This window comes from Catharus ustulatus (assembly GCF_009819885.2).
Source record: "Catharus ustulatus isolate bCatUst1 chromosome Z unlocalized genomic scaffold, bCatUst1.pri.v2 scaffold_26_arrow_ctg1, whole genome shotgun sequence".
Taxonomy (NCBI): Eukaryota; Metazoa; Chordata; class Aves; order Passeriformes; family Turdidae; genus Catharus; species Catharus ustulatus.
In genome coordinates, this window is record NW_024879445.1 from 790,311 (window position 1) to 810,441 (window position 20,131).

General features: G+C 39.8%; 1 protein-coding gene across 4 annotated transcripts in view; it reads left to right on the forward strand.

Annotated features, from left to right (window-relative positions):
- The window catches only part of RASGRF2 (Ras protein specific guanine nucleotide releasing factor 2), a 110,860-nt gene that overhangs the window by 81,138 nt on the left and 9,591 nt on the right, over positions 1 to 20,131 (forward strand). For all 4 annotated transcript variants that reach the window (XM_033086459.1, XM_033086460.1, XM_033086461.1 and 1 more), the window contains exons 18-21: positions 7,650 to 7,756; positions 14,952 to 15,064; positions 19,405 to 19,465; positions 19,958 to 20,061. In XM_033086459.1, the coding sequence (XP_032942350.1) occupies positions 7,650 to 7,756; positions 14,952 to 15,064; positions 19,405 to 19,465; positions 19,958 to 20,061 (385 nt within the window). The remainder of the gene's footprint in view (positions 1 to 7,649; positions 7,757 to 14,951; positions 15,065 to 19,404; positions 19,466 to 19,957; positions 20,062 to 20,131) is intronic.

Genomic DNA, 20,131 nt, shown 5'->3' on the forward strand with positions numbered 1-20,131 from the left:
GTGTTCTGCCTCTCCCAGCACCCTCCTTCTGTCAGGGATTTAACATGTTTAATTCCCAGAAAATAAAGATGTAGGATCTGCTAACCTCCCCATGCAGGACAGCCAAATCTTTTTCCTTGTCATTTCTGTGTGATTGATGGCTCTGGGCAGGAACTGGGGAGCTGAGCACTGGTTCCCTCTTGGGGACACGTTTTAATGAGATTCCCAGACCCATTTCTCCATATTCACAGTGGTTTGAGACACACTGAGGCCTGCACATTGAAATTCTTGTTTTCAATTAAAAACCCCAGTGTGGGAAATGCTCACTGAGTTACTCCACACAACACTGTTCTCTGCAGAAAGTAAATAAAAATAATAAAAAAATAGACCAAACAATAAATCAGCTGAGCCCCAAGCAGTGTCCCAAGCAGAGTGGTCAGGGCTGTGCTGGACAGGGCTTGGGGTCATCAGGGGCTGGTGGCCATGCCCTGGCAGGGATCCCTGCTTCAGGCTGCTCGTTCACAAATTTTAACAGAAATTGTTGCTCTGTGCTTTTAGATAAGCAGTTGAATGTCATTTACAGTTTTCTTGGACAACAGCCTGAAAATTGAAGTTTTGCTTCAAGTGATCCCTGCTCTGGGAATTAAGATATAGGAGAAAATGATTAATTTTTTTGCCCTCCAGTTTAGCAGAAATTTAGGATCTCCTTCTTATATGTATGTATTCCTTTATGTTGGATTAATATCTTGCTCCAGTTTGTTGGAGGAGCTGGCTACTCAGGAAATAATTATTTTCACTGGACATTTCCTGAGTTACAGAGCTGTGAAACATTTGTTTCCTGACCTGTTGCAGTGAGTCCTGAGCAGCTGCAGTGGTGTGGGGAGGGAAGTTTGGGCAGATTTTTATGCCTTTTTTCTTTAATTTCATTCCCCTGTGCCCAAGTGTTGCATGCATAATTAATATTCATTTAAGCTTCCGTTATGACCCAGGTCTGGGAGCTGCTTGTGAGATGGACATTTTGTTCAGACGTTTTTTGGTGACTGGTGTGCATCCTGCCAGCTTTTGTTTTTCATGACAGTCAACTCTCTGTTCACAGATGGTCTGAAAAATGACACATTTGGCTCCTTGCATTATCGCCTCCTTTCCATCTAACCTTTATTCCTATTGACATTATAAAAATATGAATAATCTCACAAACTACTTCCTTCCACTGAAACGAACTAAAGGTAAAAATTCCCAAAACCATTTTATGTGATTTTCTCTTTTTATCTGTGCATTATCACAGCCTGTATTTTAAGTTTTCCTTTGTGGTAGGGCACACTGAGCACTTTAAGCATCTGAAAGCTTCCTTTGAATAGTTCTTGAAAAGACTGTGAACATTATGCAATAAGTATCTGCTGTACTCCATATTGATGATAGAGCAAGTTAAGAGTGTAGATGAAGTGTCATTAAGGAAATCAAGAGCTAGGGATCATTAGAAATGCAGAAAAACATCAATAGGTAAAAATTATCTCCTCCCAGAAAGATGAGAGATGCAGCAGGAGCACAGACAAATGTACAAATTCAAAGAAATATCATCTGCAGCGTTACCATTCTTGTCACTGCTCACAGCAGATAATTCAAACATTATTGCAGTGGAAAAAAGAAGTCTAAGGTGTACTAAAGATTTGCCAATATAATTGTAGGGGTTGTTCAGGAAAGCTCCTCCTCTTTGTCAGTTGTTCCCTATAGTTTTTTATGTAAGTAGGGGGGAAAAAAAAAAATTCTGCTGTCACATTTCACATTTGTCATGGTGTTCAGAAACCTGAGAACACAATTGGCAGCAGCAGCCTCTGAAATTCAGGATCTGCTCCTTCCCACAGATACATCTATGAACAAAGGAGCAAGGTTTGGGTGGTTTTGTCCAAGGCTTCACCAGAAAAATGGGGAAAAACTCACCTAAAAATGAGTTTACCCATGGGTGTGTGATTTTGAGGTCTCCAAGTGGTTTTGGTTATGGCATTAACCCCTTGTTTCCCCCTTTGCTGGTGCTGGAAAAAGAAGAGGACAGGATGTTCTTGTGTTGCTGCTGAGTTTTAGCTTACAAAAATGCACAGTATTTGGTTATTTACCTTTAAGATGAGTTATTGATTTTTAATAATAAATTGTGTAACTCGTAATGGTGAGTATGTTTTCAGTGTTTAGCAATTTTTAAAGATTGATTTTTCAACAGTGAGACTGATGTGCTGTCCTGAGAGAATATTTCTGTTAAAAACCCAGAAATCTCAAGAGTGTGTGCAAATTATAGCTATAGCAGCAACCTTGTTTTTAAGGATTTTGGAAGGACAAATCTTCAAATATGAAAATTTCTTTGGGCTTAAAGGAATGTTTTCATTCTTTGTGGTAGTCATATTTTAAGCATGTAATTTCATAGATTATAATTCTCAGAGAAACCTTAGTGTTATTATGAGGAGATAAAAATGCTGTCTTGATCTTGAAGGTATTCTTTAGCCACTTACCTTCCTCTCCCATCCATTAAACTGAAATTATTTTGCTGGACTGGTGTATTTTTAGACTTCTGGATTTAGTCCAAGTTCACTGCATAATCCTGACACGACTGCTTTATCTCAATGCTGTATTCTTTAAATTTCTCTGATTAGAAAAAGCCTTTCTAAATGAGGGGTCATTTAAAAATAGTTTACCAACCTTTCCCTTAAATATTTTGCAGAAACCAAGCGCAGTCACTAGGTCCCTGTCTGTGTTACACTATTGTACATCAGCTGGTCCATGTGAATCCCTGGGATTTACCTTGCTAAAACCATAATCCCTTGACTTGATTTGATAGTTAGATTGTGTGTGTGGCAGAGGCTTTAGGCAGAAGAATCAAATACATACTTGGAATTATTTCTGACGTGGGTGGTTGCAACAGGGATTTTCAGTGGCATATTTCTTAGAACAAAATGATTTCATATGTTCCAAGGACCAGTGGAAGTGAAATTAAATGCCTGAAATGCGTTGGATTCTGGATTGCTCCTGGTTCTTAGCAGTCAGTTCTGATGATGAATTAGTCTGTAACCCTTTGTGGAACAAACTCAAAGCCTGGCACAGTGAATGATTAAATATTCCTCCCTTATAAACTGGGGTAACACCAAAAGACTGTGGCTAAATGTCACAGCCAGAGCTCTCAAATCTCAGATTGCTCATATAAAAACCCACAGAGTGGTTTAGGTTGGGAAAGAAGTCTAAGATCAGGAGATAATAACTGAGGAAGGCAAAAAAAAGAGAGAAAGGACTGTGTTATTGAGCAAATATTTAAGTATTTATTTTACACAGTGAATGGGATCTCATCACTTTCATCCTTCTCTTCATCACAGTTCATATGGTTTCCTTTTCCAGCTCTGCCAGTCCTTGGCTGGCTAATGTATGACAGCTCAATATCATAAATAAATAAATGGAGGAAGGCAGGATTTCTTACCAACTCTAAAACACTCATTTTTCTGTCATGTTTCTGTGAGGATGTGTGAAACTCATTCCATTCACTTGCTTGAGAATGTATGACCAATAATAATGAGAATTTATAAACACTCATCCAAACTCTTGTCAAGGTGTAAAAAAAAAAAAAATCAAAAAAAAAAAAAATCCCTTTTTGGGGGTTTCTTGGGGCTTGTGGCTGGGATCTCCCCAAAGTCTGCAGTTTGATTTTTTGCTGGGTGCCAACACACCCTCAGTGTGAGACTCCAGGGCAATTCATTGAAACTGGCACATCAAACCAGCCTCTGAAATTAAATTTTTTTTATTGAGAAAGACACCAGGGACTTCATAACTCTGAACAAGTTGCACCAGTTCTTGTGCAAGATTTCCCTTTGTGTAGATAAACCCTTAAAAGTGGATATTATTATTATTATTATTATACCATCAAAACTTTGGACAAGTTAATTACTATGGTCAGGAATAATGTGCTGTTATATTAATCTCAGACTAGTCTTAGAATGGTTTGGTTTGGAAGGAACCCTAATGACATCTTGTTCCACCCCCTGCCATGGGCAGGGACACCTATTGGATGCAGAAATTCTGTAACTGGAGTGAGAGTTTTTGACAACTGAAACAGAAGAGAAAATGTGCATGTTTAATTTCTTTAAAGTATATGGTGCAGAATTTACCATGATACAAACGTGGATTTTAAATACTGTAATTTATCTCTCTATCCAGCACATTCTTTTTAAATCTTTGGTGGTAGAGGAAGCTATATAAAAGCTATAAAAATATTAGCTTTTTAATAAAGTGTTTAATGAGAAGATCTATGTCTATTCAGCACCTATTTTTTTAATCCTTGGTAATAGAGAAAGCTATAAAAGGTTTTTATTGAAGTGTACAAAAGAAAACATGTGAAGGTGAGACTGGATTTTTTTGCATAACACAATCTGAAGTCAAATACATGAACAGGGTGATTAAATAATATTGAAAGAAGTAATTCAGTGAAATAGCAATGCTGTCAGGTTAACTTTGTGTTTGACAGCCTGTGGTAGAAGTTCTGCATCACCATTATGTGAAGATACTATTTGTGGAACCAGCACATATTAATTTCAACAGATAATGGTGAAAAACATTACTTGAAAGTAGCACTCACTGAGGCAGCTGCCCACTTAGATGATTAATAATTAGAAACACTGCTGGTATTTCTAATGTGGAAAGATTGCTTCCTTCAGGAGAGGAACAGATATTTACCGTATTTCAGGTTGTTTCACTGTTGGGTCTGGATGTGGGCAGGTCCACCCAGAATCCCAATTGAATTATTTGCTCTCATCGATTTGTAGAGGTGTGGAGGGGGCTGGGAAGGGGCTCAGCCTGGAGAAAAGGGGGCTCAGGGGGGACCCTGACAGGAGGGGCCAGCTGTGCTCACCTCAGTTCTTCTCTGACACAAATCTCCATTTATTGGTTCAACACATCAGCATTGAGTATGGAGAACTTAATGAATGGGTGAACGTGTTGCTCATTCTCTGCAACCAGCTAATTACTGCTTAAAAGCTGGTGAAATTCTGAGGAGCACATGGGTTTGCAGAAGTGATCTCTGGAGGCTTTAATTTTTTCCTTCCCTCTTTTCTTTTTTTTTTCTTTTTTTTTTTTTTTGTAGCTCACTGAAAACTGTCTTTGTAGGCTTCTCCCTCTTTTCCTCCCAGCTTACTCAACTTCTTCTCCTTAATGTTACCTTGGTAAAGAGTTTCCTGCTTTAATATATAATTTTCATTGTGACTTTCATTGCAGCAATTAAGTGGCTAATTGAACAGTTTATAATGTCTGCTCCTAATTGCTTCTGCCATAGGTTAACTATGAAAGGCATAGAAAATTAACATACAAAACGCTGCCTGTGTTACCTTTTGCTGAGAAAATCCCCAGAAATGTTCTCTTTATGAGCAAACGAGACTGCTTAAAATGCTTCAATATCAAGCTTTTTTGATATTCAATCTTAGATGCCATCTACAGTGGCATACAGTTTAAAAATGCCCATGAAATGTAAGTGTGGATAGAAAATACATTTGGGGGTGGTGGTCTAACCTGCAGTAAAAGATGTGAGACTGCAGTTAAACACTTCCTGTCTTGCTTATCCTGCTAAAAATACAGAGCAGCAATTTGGACTTTCTGGATTTTCTGTTGTAAGAATAGAGCAAAACTAATATAGGCCTCTAGAAAAACCCTCCAATGGGTTTATCACAGAATAAATAGAAGTTTAATCTGCCTGTGCTATTTATAATAAAACAGGGGCTTTTGAGCAGCTTTTATTCCAAAAAAACAGTAAAGTACTGGTCATATGGGAGAGTGTTCCCAGCTGTTCTGCACAGAGTGGAATGGAGAGCAGCGCAGTGCAAGAGCAAATCTGACAGAAATTCAGAAAAAGCAAAGCTTCTCAAGTCTATCTGCAGAGTTATCATTTTTAAAAAGACATTCAGGGATTTAGAAGCTATTTCATTATTATTAAAATAACAATCTAATCCTCATTTTAGCATACAGATTGTATTTTTGATAAAGCTACAGCACAATGAAAAGAGAGGCAGTAATATGAATGTAGGGAGAAAGTTTCTTGTTTGTTACTAAAACTATTTTTTTATAAATAAATATTGCTGACAAAAAAAAAAAAAATAAAAAATATATATATATAGTCCAGAAAATGAGTGGGGAAATGCTGCATCTGGAAAAGGAAAATCTTACTTCTTACTTTTCAGGCAGCTGGATCTATAAATGTGTTTCCATATATCTTCTCATTTTCCATGTATCATCCCAGTGGTAAAAAAACAAACAACTTATTTGAAGTGCTGGATTAGTAGAGCGTGTACAATATTGCTGTTGTGAAGGAAGATTTCTTGTGCTGACCTTTTTCTCCTCTATGTTTATACTATTCCCCTCTCCTTGTCCTTTACTAGCTCTGAAATTTACCTGTTTCCCTTTCCTGACTTTTCAAATCTGCTTGATGACAGGCCTAGCTTTGGTACACTCCTTTTCCTTGCTGAAAATTTCTTCCACACTGAAAAATTACAAAAACATCCTCCTTTGTTTTCAGGGTTTTTTCATTCACTTTATTTCTTGATACACTTTATTTTCTTTCTTCCATGCTGAAGAGAGGCCTTGAAATTTAATTGCACAGGCAATTATTTGTCACCTTTCTAAAGCTGAGTTTTTCAGCTTTAGAAAAGCAAGATTTTCAGCTTTATTTTCTTAAAGCTGAGCCTGGGAGGTGTCTGTGCTGTGATGGGCAAGGCACTGATGCTGCAGAAGTTCTTTGGTCCAGATGTTGTTATTTCACCTTTCCTTTCATTGCACAGAAATACCCCACAAGCTTTCTGTCCTGGTTTGGAGGACAGGTATCTGCTGAGAAAGGCAGGAGCCTCTCTTTGAAATGGACAATGTAAACCCCCTCCCTCCAAATTATTATCATTTTGAAATCAAGGGGCTCTCAGGCAAAGATATGGGAATTAGGAATAACAGTTCTTTACTAGAGAATTAAAATAGAAATACAGCACTACAAAGAACAAACCCCAAACCCTGACACAGTCAGAGTACAGCCTGACACCCGTCAGGCAGGGTGTTGGCAGCAGTCCCATCCCATGGTGGCTGCATCCTCCTGCAGTGACAGATGTGGCTCAGCTGGAGCAGTGCTCCTGTACAAGGTGCAGTTTCCCTCCGGAGCTCCAGTGGTGATGTGGAGAAATCCGGTTTCCCTCTGGAGTCCAGTGGAGAAAGGGGCTCCCTTAGTGTCCCAAAACCTCTGTTTTTACCTTGGTAAGAAATGTTGGGCTCTTCCCCCTGGCTGCAGCAACTCCCAATGGGATGCAGTAATTTTATCAGTGCCACAGTGGGACTCAATGGCCATGAGCAGAAAATGACTGGCTGGAGGAAGGATGGGTTGTGAAAAGATAAAGAACACTGCCCTGCCTGGTTTATAAACCATGGCCATGAACAGGAGATATCCCATGGAGATAAAGAACACTGCCCCAGCTGGTTTCAATGGATGCCCATTAGCAGAATATCTCCCACAGAGATCAGGATCTCCGCCCCCACCCTCAACAGATGGTGACAGAACAGATACCTTTTATCACACCCTGTATTGTAACCCCAGACGCCTCTGCTGCATTCCAATGTGTTTGCTACTTTTGTATTTCCCCATGTTGCTGACTGCAGGGTTTTTTTTGTGTGCGCAGGGTTCAACAACTCGGAGCGCACGTGCGACAAGGAGTTCATCATCCGCAGGGCCGCCACCAACCGCGTGCTCAACGTGCTGCGCCACTGGGTGTCCAAGCACTCACAGGTACCTGGGGAGCCTTTCCTGGTGTCTGTGCCTTCCACACACAGCAGGCACGGGGCTGCACCTACGGCTGTCTCAGAGCTTTGGTTCTAAGGTGGGAGACGGTGGGAGCTCGCACCCTGGCAGCTGCAGCTGAAGTTCTATTGGTTGTGCCAGGAAAATGAATCCACAAGCAGCACAGGTTTATGTCCAGAGAGGAGATAGAAGAGTCCTTTTTGCTTTATTCCAATAAAGGGAGAGGCCCCGGGGCATCCCGTGGGATCTCTCAGATTTTTGGAGGCTCAGCTTCCTTTTTATCCCAATTTCCCTCTCTCTGTCCCCATTGCTGAGATGCTTGAGAGGCACAGACTTCCCAAACACTGATACCTGAGATTCCCCTCTAATGCACAACCCTCCCTTTTCATTTTTAATTCTTACAGAATTCATGGTTTTCCCCCATTGCTTCTTCCATCTCTCAATATCCAATTTCATTTAGCAGCAAACTTAGCATTTGTTTATAACAACAAATATCATTTCCATTCATCAATCAGTGGAATCCATCCCATTGTTTCTTTTATCTCTCAGTGCTAATTCTCTCTACCAGCAGACCCACAGCTTCTTTGTAAAGACAAATCCCTCATTCCTCTAAGTTACAAAGTCTTTTAACAACTTTCCAGCCAATATAATAATGTTAAAATCTAACAAGCATTTCCCCAGACAATAATAAAGTTGCACGTACATCTTGCTTTGAACAATGCTTGTGTGTAATAGCTTAAAACAATGCACAAAGCTTCATTATTAACCTCACACATTTCTATTATCTTGCTTAACATAATTTCCTGAGGCCTGTCTCTACACAGCTCACAGCTCTATTGTTTCTTGTCCTTGCATCTTCAGCATCCTTGCGTTTCTCCATCCTGAGATTTGCTTTCACTCAGTTTTCTGACAGTTTTATTTTTTTTTTTCCTCTTTCCCACACCCTGCAACACACAGGGGTCAATATCTCACTCTGCTTGTGCCACAGCTGCTCTGGCTGTGTTAAAGTGCTCATGCTCTCATACAGAAGTTTATTAATTTATTCTCATTTATTTATTCGTGGTGATTTGTGCAAACCACATCCATGAGCCTGGCAGCACCAGGGGTCTGGTTTGTGGTAGGAAAATGGTGCTGGCAGAGGAGGGAGGGGAAGAAATCTGAATGTTCTGTGCAGTATCATAGATAAAAAACTTCCTTTGGGCTGACAGGTGGGAAACATGCTGGGAGAATTTGACTGGATGTGGAACAGAATTGAAAATTGGGAAGGGAAGGGAAATGGGAAGGGAAATGGGAAAGGAAATGGGAAAGGAAAAGGGAAGAAGGAAGGAAGGAAGAAAGGAGGAAGGAAGGAAGGGTGAGATTTTTGTACACCTTGTGCAGCTGGTGCTTCATGGCACTCACAGCTTTCTCACTTCATGCTGCTAATGAAGGATACTTCATCTCAAACTCTCTTACGTGAAATCAATTCCCTTTTTCCCATGTGAAGGCTTTAATTTTCATAGAGGCTAAGTTTGCTAGAGAATTAACTCAGTAAGAGATGTAAGTGGGAAAATTGGTTTGTTTGGAAAGCTGAAGAGCCCAGAAGAGATCACTAAAATCTCTCTTGGTATCACGGGAGTGATTAATCATTCCAAGGTACTGGGAGCAGCCTAGGTACACCAGGTTTTGACTCCTTGTTAAATTAAAGTCAGAATCAAGCAAATACTGAGCTGTAACAGCAGTGGCAGCAGACTGTTATTACAGTTTTGTGTTACTCTAGGTGCTTATTGTGTTCCAGTTCACATTAAATATCCTCTATGACATGATTTGATCCTCTATGATAATTAAAATTTACATGATTGTGGAAATTATGTGGAAACTTCTATCTACATTGGGCCATGTCTACAAGCAGTTTCACTGAATTCTTTTGCAGCTGCTTTTGCATTGTGTTTATAATTGGTATTTTAAAAATACCAATAAAAATATGAGGAGGACAAAGATAGTGAGTATCACATCATGGTTAATGTTCAAAGTGGAAGCTGTTACCTGCACTCCCTGGTCTCTCACTGCCCTTTATTTTACCCATGGCAAAGCTGTCAGATGTTAATTCTTTAGCTCTCCTAGTCCACTGATCTTCCAATATAGCAAACACTTTAAAATGCAAGGGCTTTGGCGTGGAAAGTAAGAAATGCTACAGCAGCAGAGCATATAATCAGCTTTTTGTGTTGTTTACTTGTGAGACTGGGGAGAGAGAAAGGACAGGCCAGAGAAAAGCAGAAAAGCTGCTGCCAAAAAATATGGGACAGGACTACTTTAAGGAGGATAGTGCAGAATTACTGTCTGGCCAAGCAGTGTGAAATGCTGGCAGTGAAAATGGAGATGGGAGAGCAGCAGCAGCTCCAAGCTTATTTCACAGCAACAACACAAACTGCAGATCCTGAGCCACCAGTGTCTGCTGAGGAAATCCTTATTCCATTTCCAAAGTGACAAAACAGTATCAGCGTGGAAATTATTGAGGAACAACAGACCTGCTAAAAATTTTTAAACATTTTAAGGAATTTGCATTATTCTCTGGATACTCAGCAACCTTAGTTGAGATATTCCTCATCTTCATGAGCAGCCAAGAGCAGGTTTGATTCTCAGAAAAAAAGGCAGGATTTAGTCTAAAAAAACTCCAACAAAATTAAAAACCCAATTTACAAAATAAGTGAGAATGAGTCTTCAAAGACAAACGTGCAGTTTTTATATTGTTTTTCCTCTACCTGGCTTTGATTTTGGTTTTGCTGGAAAAACCCCCAGCACCAAATGGGGAATTTCTCTCTGTGCAGAGATGTTCTCCTTCAGTGTCCTGAGATCTTTTTGTATTGCAGCTGTGTCAAAACCACCCTTGGGGATGGCTTAGCATTGCTCTATTTTTTTTTTTTTTGCTTTATTTTATCTAACCACAGGCAGCATTTATATGTGGAATTGTCTGTGAGCAGAAAACAGAATCATTAAAATTAATGAATCAGCCTATTCAGCGTGGATGGGGCTTTCATGAAGTGGTTTTGTTATCTTGAAATCATGCTGAACAATTATTTTAAGAGAATTAATTGCTCTTTAAAACTTGGGTCACTGAAATTTGAAGTAAATGTACACATGGTAGTGCCAGATGTGCAGCCCTGTGTGCAGGGCACAAGGTGAGTTTGGGAACAAGCCATCCCCAGGTGAGGTGACACATCTTTTTATTCCATAACCCCCCTCTCTCTGTCTTTTTAAAAATTATTATTATTTTAATTTTTTTTTTAATTTTATATTTAGACACCTGCAAGCCACCAAAGCTTCATTTTTTTCCCCTAAATAACAGCAGAATGCTCATGTTTACATTTAGGTTTTGAGATTGCTTGCTTTTTTCTTTTTAAATTTTTTTAGGGTTGGGATTAAAAGTACAAGAGACAAAATTTTGTGTTTGGACTTAGATGTTTATTAATTCTTATTTATGTTACAGTGAGTGCTACAGCACTTAGAGCTAACAGGGTAAAAATGGTGAAATCTGAAAAATGGCAATGTATTTGTCTTGTTATAAGGTTTTTTTAAACTTCAACTGTCTAACTAAGAGTTAACACCTAAATTATTTTTATTTTTGGCCTAATAATCGAACACCTGTGACCTGCAGTGTGGCATTTTCTATCCAATTAAACAAGATCTTACTTAGACCCATGAAGAAGAAAGAAACCTCCACCCTAAAACCTTCATCTTGCTTTCTACTTATTGCTATATTTTAAAACTCCACACTTCAAATCCTTCACTATCTGATATTACACACTTCTACTCAAACTGCACACTAGTGATTCTAGGTCTATCAATTAATTAACGTAGTCTATTAATTTTGGAAGCCTTCTCCAAGGGCTCAGGTCAAAAGCAGCACTTGGGGCCTGGGGAGAACCTGGAGACAGAGCCTTGTGTAAGAAAATTTGATTTCAGTTTGTTAAAAGTAGCTCACATGAATTGGCCAATTCCATTTCTTCCCATTTCATTGCAATGAAAAAAATAAGATATAAAATCCTTTCTGTGAGCCCCACTCAGCTCATATGGAATGGTGTAAAGTGGTGAATAAGATATCTGGTGAGTTTACACTAAGTTAATTATAGAAATATGAACAAACTGCACTAAGCCACACTAGTAAAATTCACTGTATTTTGACCACATTGCAAATTGACCTGTGGCCCTTGCCTTAAACATCTTTTTTTTCTTGAAGTATGCCAGACTTATTTCAGGCTCAGGGCTGAGTTTTCCTCAAAGCCAGTTATAATTCCATTTATCTCTGCCTTCCACCTGTGCCAGTGTTTTGTTGCATGTGAATTTACACAGATTTGTGCTCCACACCATTGTGTGTGGCAGGTGAAGTGTGTTTTTATCCCTCAGAATGAAATACTGTAGTAGAGGACTGCAGTGACTTCACTGGACTCTGGTAGTGTTTGATCTGCTGAGCACAAGATTCAGAATCACTCATCTGAAATAATTACCTGCTTTCCTTTTCCATGAGAACAGACACAGGGAAAACTGCAGGGCAATCCCCACCCACTTAAAAATATCACAAATTCTTTGCCGAAAGTCTTCCAGCACATCTCCCTCCCCTCCTGCCTCTTTCTTCTCCCTGCTGTCCTTTTGTGGTTCCTCTCACTCAAACATAAATCATGTTTCCATGTTTTAATCTCGATTTTATTTGGATTATTCAGTGCTCCCCACATTGTTCAGATGTTTCCTCTCACTGAAGAACATTTAAAGAGGTGGGAGAGGAGAAGCTTCTGGTGTTTCACTGAGCTCGTGTCAAATCTTGAAAATAACTTCTCTGTATAAACTACCAACAGTAAATCCACTTTTTTTAGTTTAAAAAGCCATTTTAATATGGTGAAGTCTTTTTTTCCTGGCTTTCTTCTGCCTCTGCTGCAGTTTCTTTTGTTCTGGCCAGTGATTCCAAATCTGAGAAATACCCACAGATCTTTAGGGTCCTGTAAACTCTAAAATACATTAGAGGTGTGTGACCCTCTCATGAAGAACTGAGCCACTGTCAGATTGAAATGTGCCTGCTGGAAAACTGAAGGATTCTTGTCTGACCAGCTGTATTCCTTCTCTGGTATGTAAATTACAACCAGAAGTCAAAAAAGTGGTGTAAAATTATGTAGAGAGCTGTGATACACATATATCTAAAGCCATAAATAGCTACCTGTGGATCTATAGTATAAACAGATAAATATTCATGTGTGGCACCCATAATACAGATAATCTGCATGTATTTAGAGTTATTTAGTTGTTTTTAAATTATTCTTAGAATTGGTTGCTAAGTGTTTTGGTGTTTGTATCATTCCTATGTCAGCCTTTCTCCACAGAAGTTAAGAACATGTACATGTTTAAATGCAATATTTTTCCCTATTTATTTTTAAATATAGTGCTCATCACACTGGAATCTCAGTACCACTTAGACAATGACCTTCACTAGAAAAAGAGATTAGTTCTTCACTTTTCTTCTGATTCCCACCTCTTTTCATGGTTTTCTTTTTCCTCATCACACTATGAGAAACAGACAACATTGCTTTAAAAAGGAAAACCATAAATTTTGAGTTTACCCAGCAATTCCAGCGCTATTATCTTATGGAGATCACCCAGTAAAACAAGTTTTAATGGTAATAACCAAATTATTAATTGTTATTGTTATATAAATTAGCATGTAAACATGCAAAAACTTGAAATGCTTTGGTGTGGCTGAATCTGATAATTACAGGTGAGGCTATCCCATTGTATTTGTAAATAAAGGAACTTTTAGAATTTCATTTTTGGTTGTAGGTCTCGTTCCAGTAAAACAGAAAATATCTCCTAATGAAAAGAATCACAAACTCTGACTCAAAGTTTCTCCTTCAACCAAGTTTTTATAGCTTTATATTTCAAATTATTTTCTTTGCTGGAGTGCAGAGCACTGCCATGGTGTTTTCTCTAATTAGCCCCATTTCCACACCTCAGGTCTGAGAGAAGGTTCTCTTGTCTTTGCTTGCAAAAAGGCTGAAGCAGCTCCTGAGGGAGGCATTTCAGAGCTGCACAGAATGTGTTTTAGAAATTTAGAATTTAGAAATCACTTTTGCTTGGCTTTGGGCTGAATGTTTGATCCCCTGTACAAAGCTCAACACTGCAGCTTCCTTTTCCTAGCACCCTCAAACATGGATAAACGTCTCCAGAAAATTAAGGCAAAGATATTAATTGGTTCTAGAGCATTAATTAGCTGGCCCAGGTGAGGAGGATCTGGAGGAATGAGCAGGGGGTGCTGCAAACAGGATGGGGGAAACACCCAGGGCAGGAGATTTCTGACACTGCAGCGAAAAAACCTTTCCAAAATTGCTGCAGGGGTGGCTGTGATGGGCCCTCCTGGTCTGAACTGTCCCCTCCCATCCCCAAATGAGGCTCCACCTGTCTGGGTGAGCTCTGGGGCTGAGCTTACCTGAGCTGAGCTTACCTGAGCTGAACTCACCTGAGCTGAGCTCACCTGAGCTGAGCTCACCTGGGCTGGCTCTGCTGCTCTCAGCCACACACCTCCAGAGCTCCTCACCCCAGGAGGGGCTCCGGGGCTTCTCTGGGAACCAAACACCCCTCCCTTGCGCCGAGCTGCCCAAAATTTCCCCATTTCCAGAAATTTGGAGCCTCGTGTTGCCGTGGAAACCAGAGGGAGCTCTGCACGCTGCTGGTCCTGCTTGCTGTGGGTTACCAGGCAAGATCTGTGATGCACCAGGCAGCTTGGGTTCAGTTTTCCTCTCCAAATGCTGGCTTTGAGCTGGACTCAGGAATTTCTGGAGCTGCCCAGCTCAGAGTTTGCACTTGCTGTGGGTGGGGAGTGCCTGGGACTCTCCCCTCGAGGTTTCTCAGGGATCAGGGATGGGAAATCCCAGGGTGAGCAGAGAAACTCCACAGAGCAGGGAGAGGATGATGAAGGTCCTGGATGGGCAGTCAGAAAGGAAAAGTTGAAACAGGAGGAAAGTCCCAGCCCTTGGGAAATCCTCCTCTTGTTGCCAGTTTGGCTACCACAGCTTTCCCTAAAATACATGGTAATAAAAGGAAAGAAAAAATATTTCAAACCCCATTGAAACAAAAAGGCATTAAACCCTTTAATTAAAGCACATCCTTCCAGTTGTTTATCTATGCTGTTCAGCCCAAAGGTAGCAAAACTTTTCTTTTTCAGGATTTTGAGCTGAACAACGAGCTGAAAATGAATGTGTTAAACTTGCTGGAGGAGGTTTTGAGAGACCCTGACCTTCTGCCCCAGGAAAGGAAAGCCACTGCAAACATACTGAGGTAAATGCATTTCTAATTATTGCACACGTGAGCTAGACTGTGCCTCACAGAATCCACAGGGCTGGGTTTTCCCCCAGATAATTTAATTTTGAAGGGTTTTTAAATGTTTTATGAGCCTGTTTTAAGTGTCATTGATAAAAATACCTGCATTGGGAAGCTTTGCTGCAGAACAGCTGACAGCCATGAGCTCAGCCCTCAAGTTTGGGTGAAAACTCTGAATATTTTATGGCCACTGATTTTTCAAATACGTTGTTACACAATCCTGAGGAGCAGCAAACATTTAAAGAATAAGCAATGATCAAATAAATAAATAAATTAGTTGCAACATTTACAGGCTAAGGAGGGATTAAAAATAAAGCATCATGAAAACCACAGATAAATCGGTGGTATGCTTTTTAAACATTTATCTAAGTGTTCTGCAGGTAAACCTGTAAGTGTGCAATAAGTAGCAGAATGCCTGAATTTCCTAAGACCATTCGACAGGTTTCTAACAGATATATGAAAAAAATGGCTGAAAAATTCACTTGTGAGGACAAATACCAAACAAAACATAAGAAACATAGATAAGTTATTATTATTATTATTTATTATCTTTCTTCTTACATAAACAAAAAATAATCCTCCTGTGTGTGCTGCTATTCCAAGTAAAAACATGAACTTTGTTTTATGTGTTTCTTTGGAAGAGACAGCTAGTCAAAAGAGCAAGAAGGATGAGGATGATGTGGGTTTTGATAATGTGTGTGACAGCCAAGAGTGGGTAAAATTACCTTCAAACTTTCAGTTTCCTCAGGAAATGTTTGAAAACAAACCTGGGTTGGCTGTTCCTGGCAGAATTTATGGATTTATAAACTCTACCAGACAAGAGGGTCAAAAAATTCCTGTACCCAATTACAAATTGGTCAATTCCCACTAACAGCTGCCTCAACAAAATGAACCTTTGTATTTATGTGTAAACAATGAATTGTCTGCATTTGCATCCTTTTACTGCTGCTCTAGGAAAAATTGTTATTTGTTCTTCTCTCTCACCTCCTAGAACTGATTACTGAGTACCTGAGCACTCTGTCTGATACACCAGTGAATGCAGCTCATCAGATATTTATTTTTCCAAAATTTAGACTGAATTTTTGACCATTCTCTGAAATTTCATCGTTTTTTAGTTTTGGTTTGTGGGTTTTTTTTTGTTTTTGTTTTGGTTTTGGTTTTTGTTGTTTTGGTTTTTTTTTTTTCCCAAAGGGAAAAAGAAGGGAAAAGAGGTTTTTTTACTTTTAGCCTTGCCTAAAAACTCCTTCATTGCTTTTCAAGAGTGGCAGTGAAATGTTAGACATACATTTTTTAGAAATAGTATGTTTAAACTATCTGTTTAATTAAAATAACAGCCTGTGAATGTGTGATAAAAACCCTGCAGCTAACACAACAATTATCAACTGTCAACTATATTATCAATTATCAATTATCAACACTCAATCAGCTGCAAAAAGCTGAGACCACCACCCAAATTAAAAAATAATAATAAAAAAAATTTAAAACCACAAGCCAAGAAACATGCATGCTCTAAAAAGGCAAACCAATAAACTAGCCATGCAAAAAGTTCTCAAAAAGTTAAACTATGCATAAAAAACTATAAATATACAACAAATTAATGTATTGTAAAACTTAACCTGTGCTCTTAGCAGCTGGCCAAGCACCCAACCATTTTAACCCTTTATGTGTGTCTCCTATTGACTATTTATTAAATTTTTTAAATCTCACCAGAAGAGCAAAAGGTGTTTTTCACACCCAGGATGTCCTGAAGGCACCCAGGGTCCCTGCACCTTGCTCCCAAGGTTTGTGCTCCTCTCCTGGCTCCTGTTCCAGGCTCTGAAGAGCCTTTTTTTTTTCCACTGTTGTTTTACTGAAACCAATTTGTCTGAGGATTTTTGACAGTGTGCTTTTCATAGGGAAGCACAGATCTGTCCTAACTGGAAGTTTTGATGAAACTTTCATTCAAAAGGTTGGAAATGGCAAGAAGGAGCTATCCAGATGATAAAAACAGCCACTCACCCACTGGCTAAGTGAGTGCTGTAAAATTTTGTTGTTCTGCTTGCTGCAGGCATTTTATCCAAAACATGTATTTTATCAGAATTCTGGGCTGCCTGTCAGCTGTCACTGTAGGCTCTGGCCTCCCCACATCTCAGTTTGGGTAGTCTGCTCTCGATTCTGAAAGGCTGACAAATGCAGAATGGGCTTAGGACAAGCAATTCTTGTCAAAATTGAAAAAAAAAAGTTCATGCTTTGCAGGGCTTAACACAGGTATTTTCTATGAAGAATATTGGTTAAAGATGTATTTTTACAAACTGGCCCAAGCCTTTGCATGCATGCACATCCCTGGAACATCCAGCCCCTTGCTAGCAGAGATCAGAGGAGGAGGAAAGGTTGGTTTGTGCTCCAAAGACACATCAGGGTCAGCTCTGGAAAAGGCTCTGCTTGGAATTGTGAGTGACAAGGGAAATGTTGATGGGAGATGCTGAGCTGCCTCATGCCTTGAGTCATCAAACAAAGCAGCTGGTCCTCCTTGCATGATGGGATTTATGTTGTGTGGACTGACAGGGCTTCTCTTCAGGGTAAAAAAGCTTTTTTTTTAAAATTCAGTATGTGTTCTGAAAGCCAGGCAAACCTCTCAGTGTATGTTCTGCTCGAGGTTTTATCAGCCCTGAAATGCAGATAAAATTTAATTGATCATGAAGCGGGAAGGTATAAATTCAGACTGAACAGCAGTGAGTAGCTTTGATAGATAAACCTATCTGGAGAAAACCAGGTTGGCTTCAAAAAACAGCTCCTCCCTCTTTTTCCTCAGACTAAACATAAATGAAATCGAGGGACATGCAGATGTCAAAATGTGTTGGATGAACAATTTTTCTGCCTTGAATGATCTCACCAAACAATACATTTCAGGCTAACTTGCACTACATTTTAAATATTTTTTAATATGCTTTATGCACCACAAAGAGGGGATGGGACATGAGGTAATGTCCTCAAGTAGAAAATTATTTTAATATTTAGCCTGGTCAGGCATGAAGAATAGTGAGAGAATGTTAACTGGTGATGCTAAGAATTGTAAAGATATTTATTTCACATTTCCTTCCTTCATTTCTGAAGATCCTGGAGGAGTCACCTTAGTCCTCCCTAGGAGTGGTCCGTTGTCCTCTGCAGATTTCACTGGAGAATGTTTATGGATAAAAGGAGAGCTGGTTTGTTTTGGTTTTTTTTCATGGGACCACCGTGCCAGAATCTGTTTAGAATGACAGACTGAGAGTCTACATAAAACACGAGCTGTCCTGGCACAGAGTATCAGGAGGCAAAGATGGGGCAAAGTTAACTGTTTTCAGTCTTTTGACAGTCCCACATTCCAGACTTTTTTTCATACCAAGCAAATACAACAATTCCTGCATCAAAGGCGAGGACCTGGTCCAACATAAATTGTATTTCATTAACTGAGATGATGGATTTCACAAGATTGATGGGAATGCCTGGGGCAGGGGGGCAGTGTGGCTTTCAGTGCCATTCCTGTCAGAGGGTGAACATCAGGATAGAGCAGGAGCAGCACAAAATAATCTGCTCTGCAGGCAGACTGCCAGGCTATTTACAGCACTGAGGCTGTAAATTATTATTATCATCTGGGCAAGAGGCTTAGGGCTCTCCTGGAGAGGTAAACACGCCTTGCCCGTCACACACAAGGTGTTTCCAGCCCTTATGGAAGAAATAAAATTTCAAAAAGTGGATTTTGTGTGGATTTGGAAGGCTGCAATGTGAGATCCTGTTGATGTGTGTCTGCATTTATTTTTAAAATTTGAAAATATGTGCCAAGGTGCTACATCAGGGAAGATGGTGTTTGATAAACACTTACTTTTTCCTAGTTCATTTTTGACCCATTACTCTGAATTGACCATAATAATCACAGTTTTTGTGCAGCAGAACTGGAAACATTTATTAACACTTTTGTTACTGAAAGGAAATCATGTCCTTTGCTACAAGTAAAGGCAGCAGTTTGCTGTCCATCTCCAAACTCTGAGCTCAGTGTGGGACACTGAGCAGGACAATTTCCAGAATTCATTAGCTGAGAGATCCTGAACCTCCATGGAAATATTTTACCTTAGTGTCTTTGATCTTGTAACAGTTTATACACTTTTACTTAAAGCAAGACATTACTTTTTAGGTTACAGGTTTGGTTTTTTCCCTTTATCTCCTGAATTGCAGACCTAAGATTTATTTTAGATAATCCATTCTGCTGATCTGTGATAAGGTTTTATCAAAACCACGGGCAATTTCATTTATATAGGGTGTTCTGCTACTTTATTTCTCAGGACTCTTTCTCAGGATGATCAGGACGATAACCATTTGAAAATAGAGGATATCATTCAGATGGTAAGTTCATCTTGGAAGTTAAACATAAATACTGCTGCATAGATACTCATACAATATAGAAATGTGTGTTTGAGTCAAGAAAGTGTGACCCAAGTGGAAATTGTACAGTATTTCTGGACAGACACACTGCTGTTTTACACCAGGAATGTCCATTTCAGTTTAGAGATTTTAATATTTTGGAGCCCATATCACGAATGAGGGTGTTGCAACTTTAGTGCTTGGATGAAATCTCAAGATTTAAAAAAGGGGAAGATAAGAATGCATATGAAATTGTAAAGTGCAGAATGTGCAGAGTTTAATTACCCTGCATTCACACTCCTGAGCTGTTTGTTGCCTGTCTCATGAGTTTCCAGCCGCGTGTTTGTGTTTCTCTGTGATTGTTAATAATCCTTATTTCTCCTTACCCTGGGGTTAATTACAACCCTGTGTAGAGGGTTCCCCGTGTGGAGTGGCACACAGGGAGGCCCCTCAGTGCTCCCCTTGGTTTTGCAGCCAGACTGCCCCAAGCCCGAGTGCTTCGAGACGCTGTCGGCCATGGAGCTGGCGGAGCAGATCACCCTGCTGGACCACGTCGTGTTCCGCAGCATCCCCTACGAGTGAGTGTGCCATCGACACAGGTGGGGGGTTTAGGGGAGTCCCTGCCCTCTGCCCAGGCCTCTGCAGCAG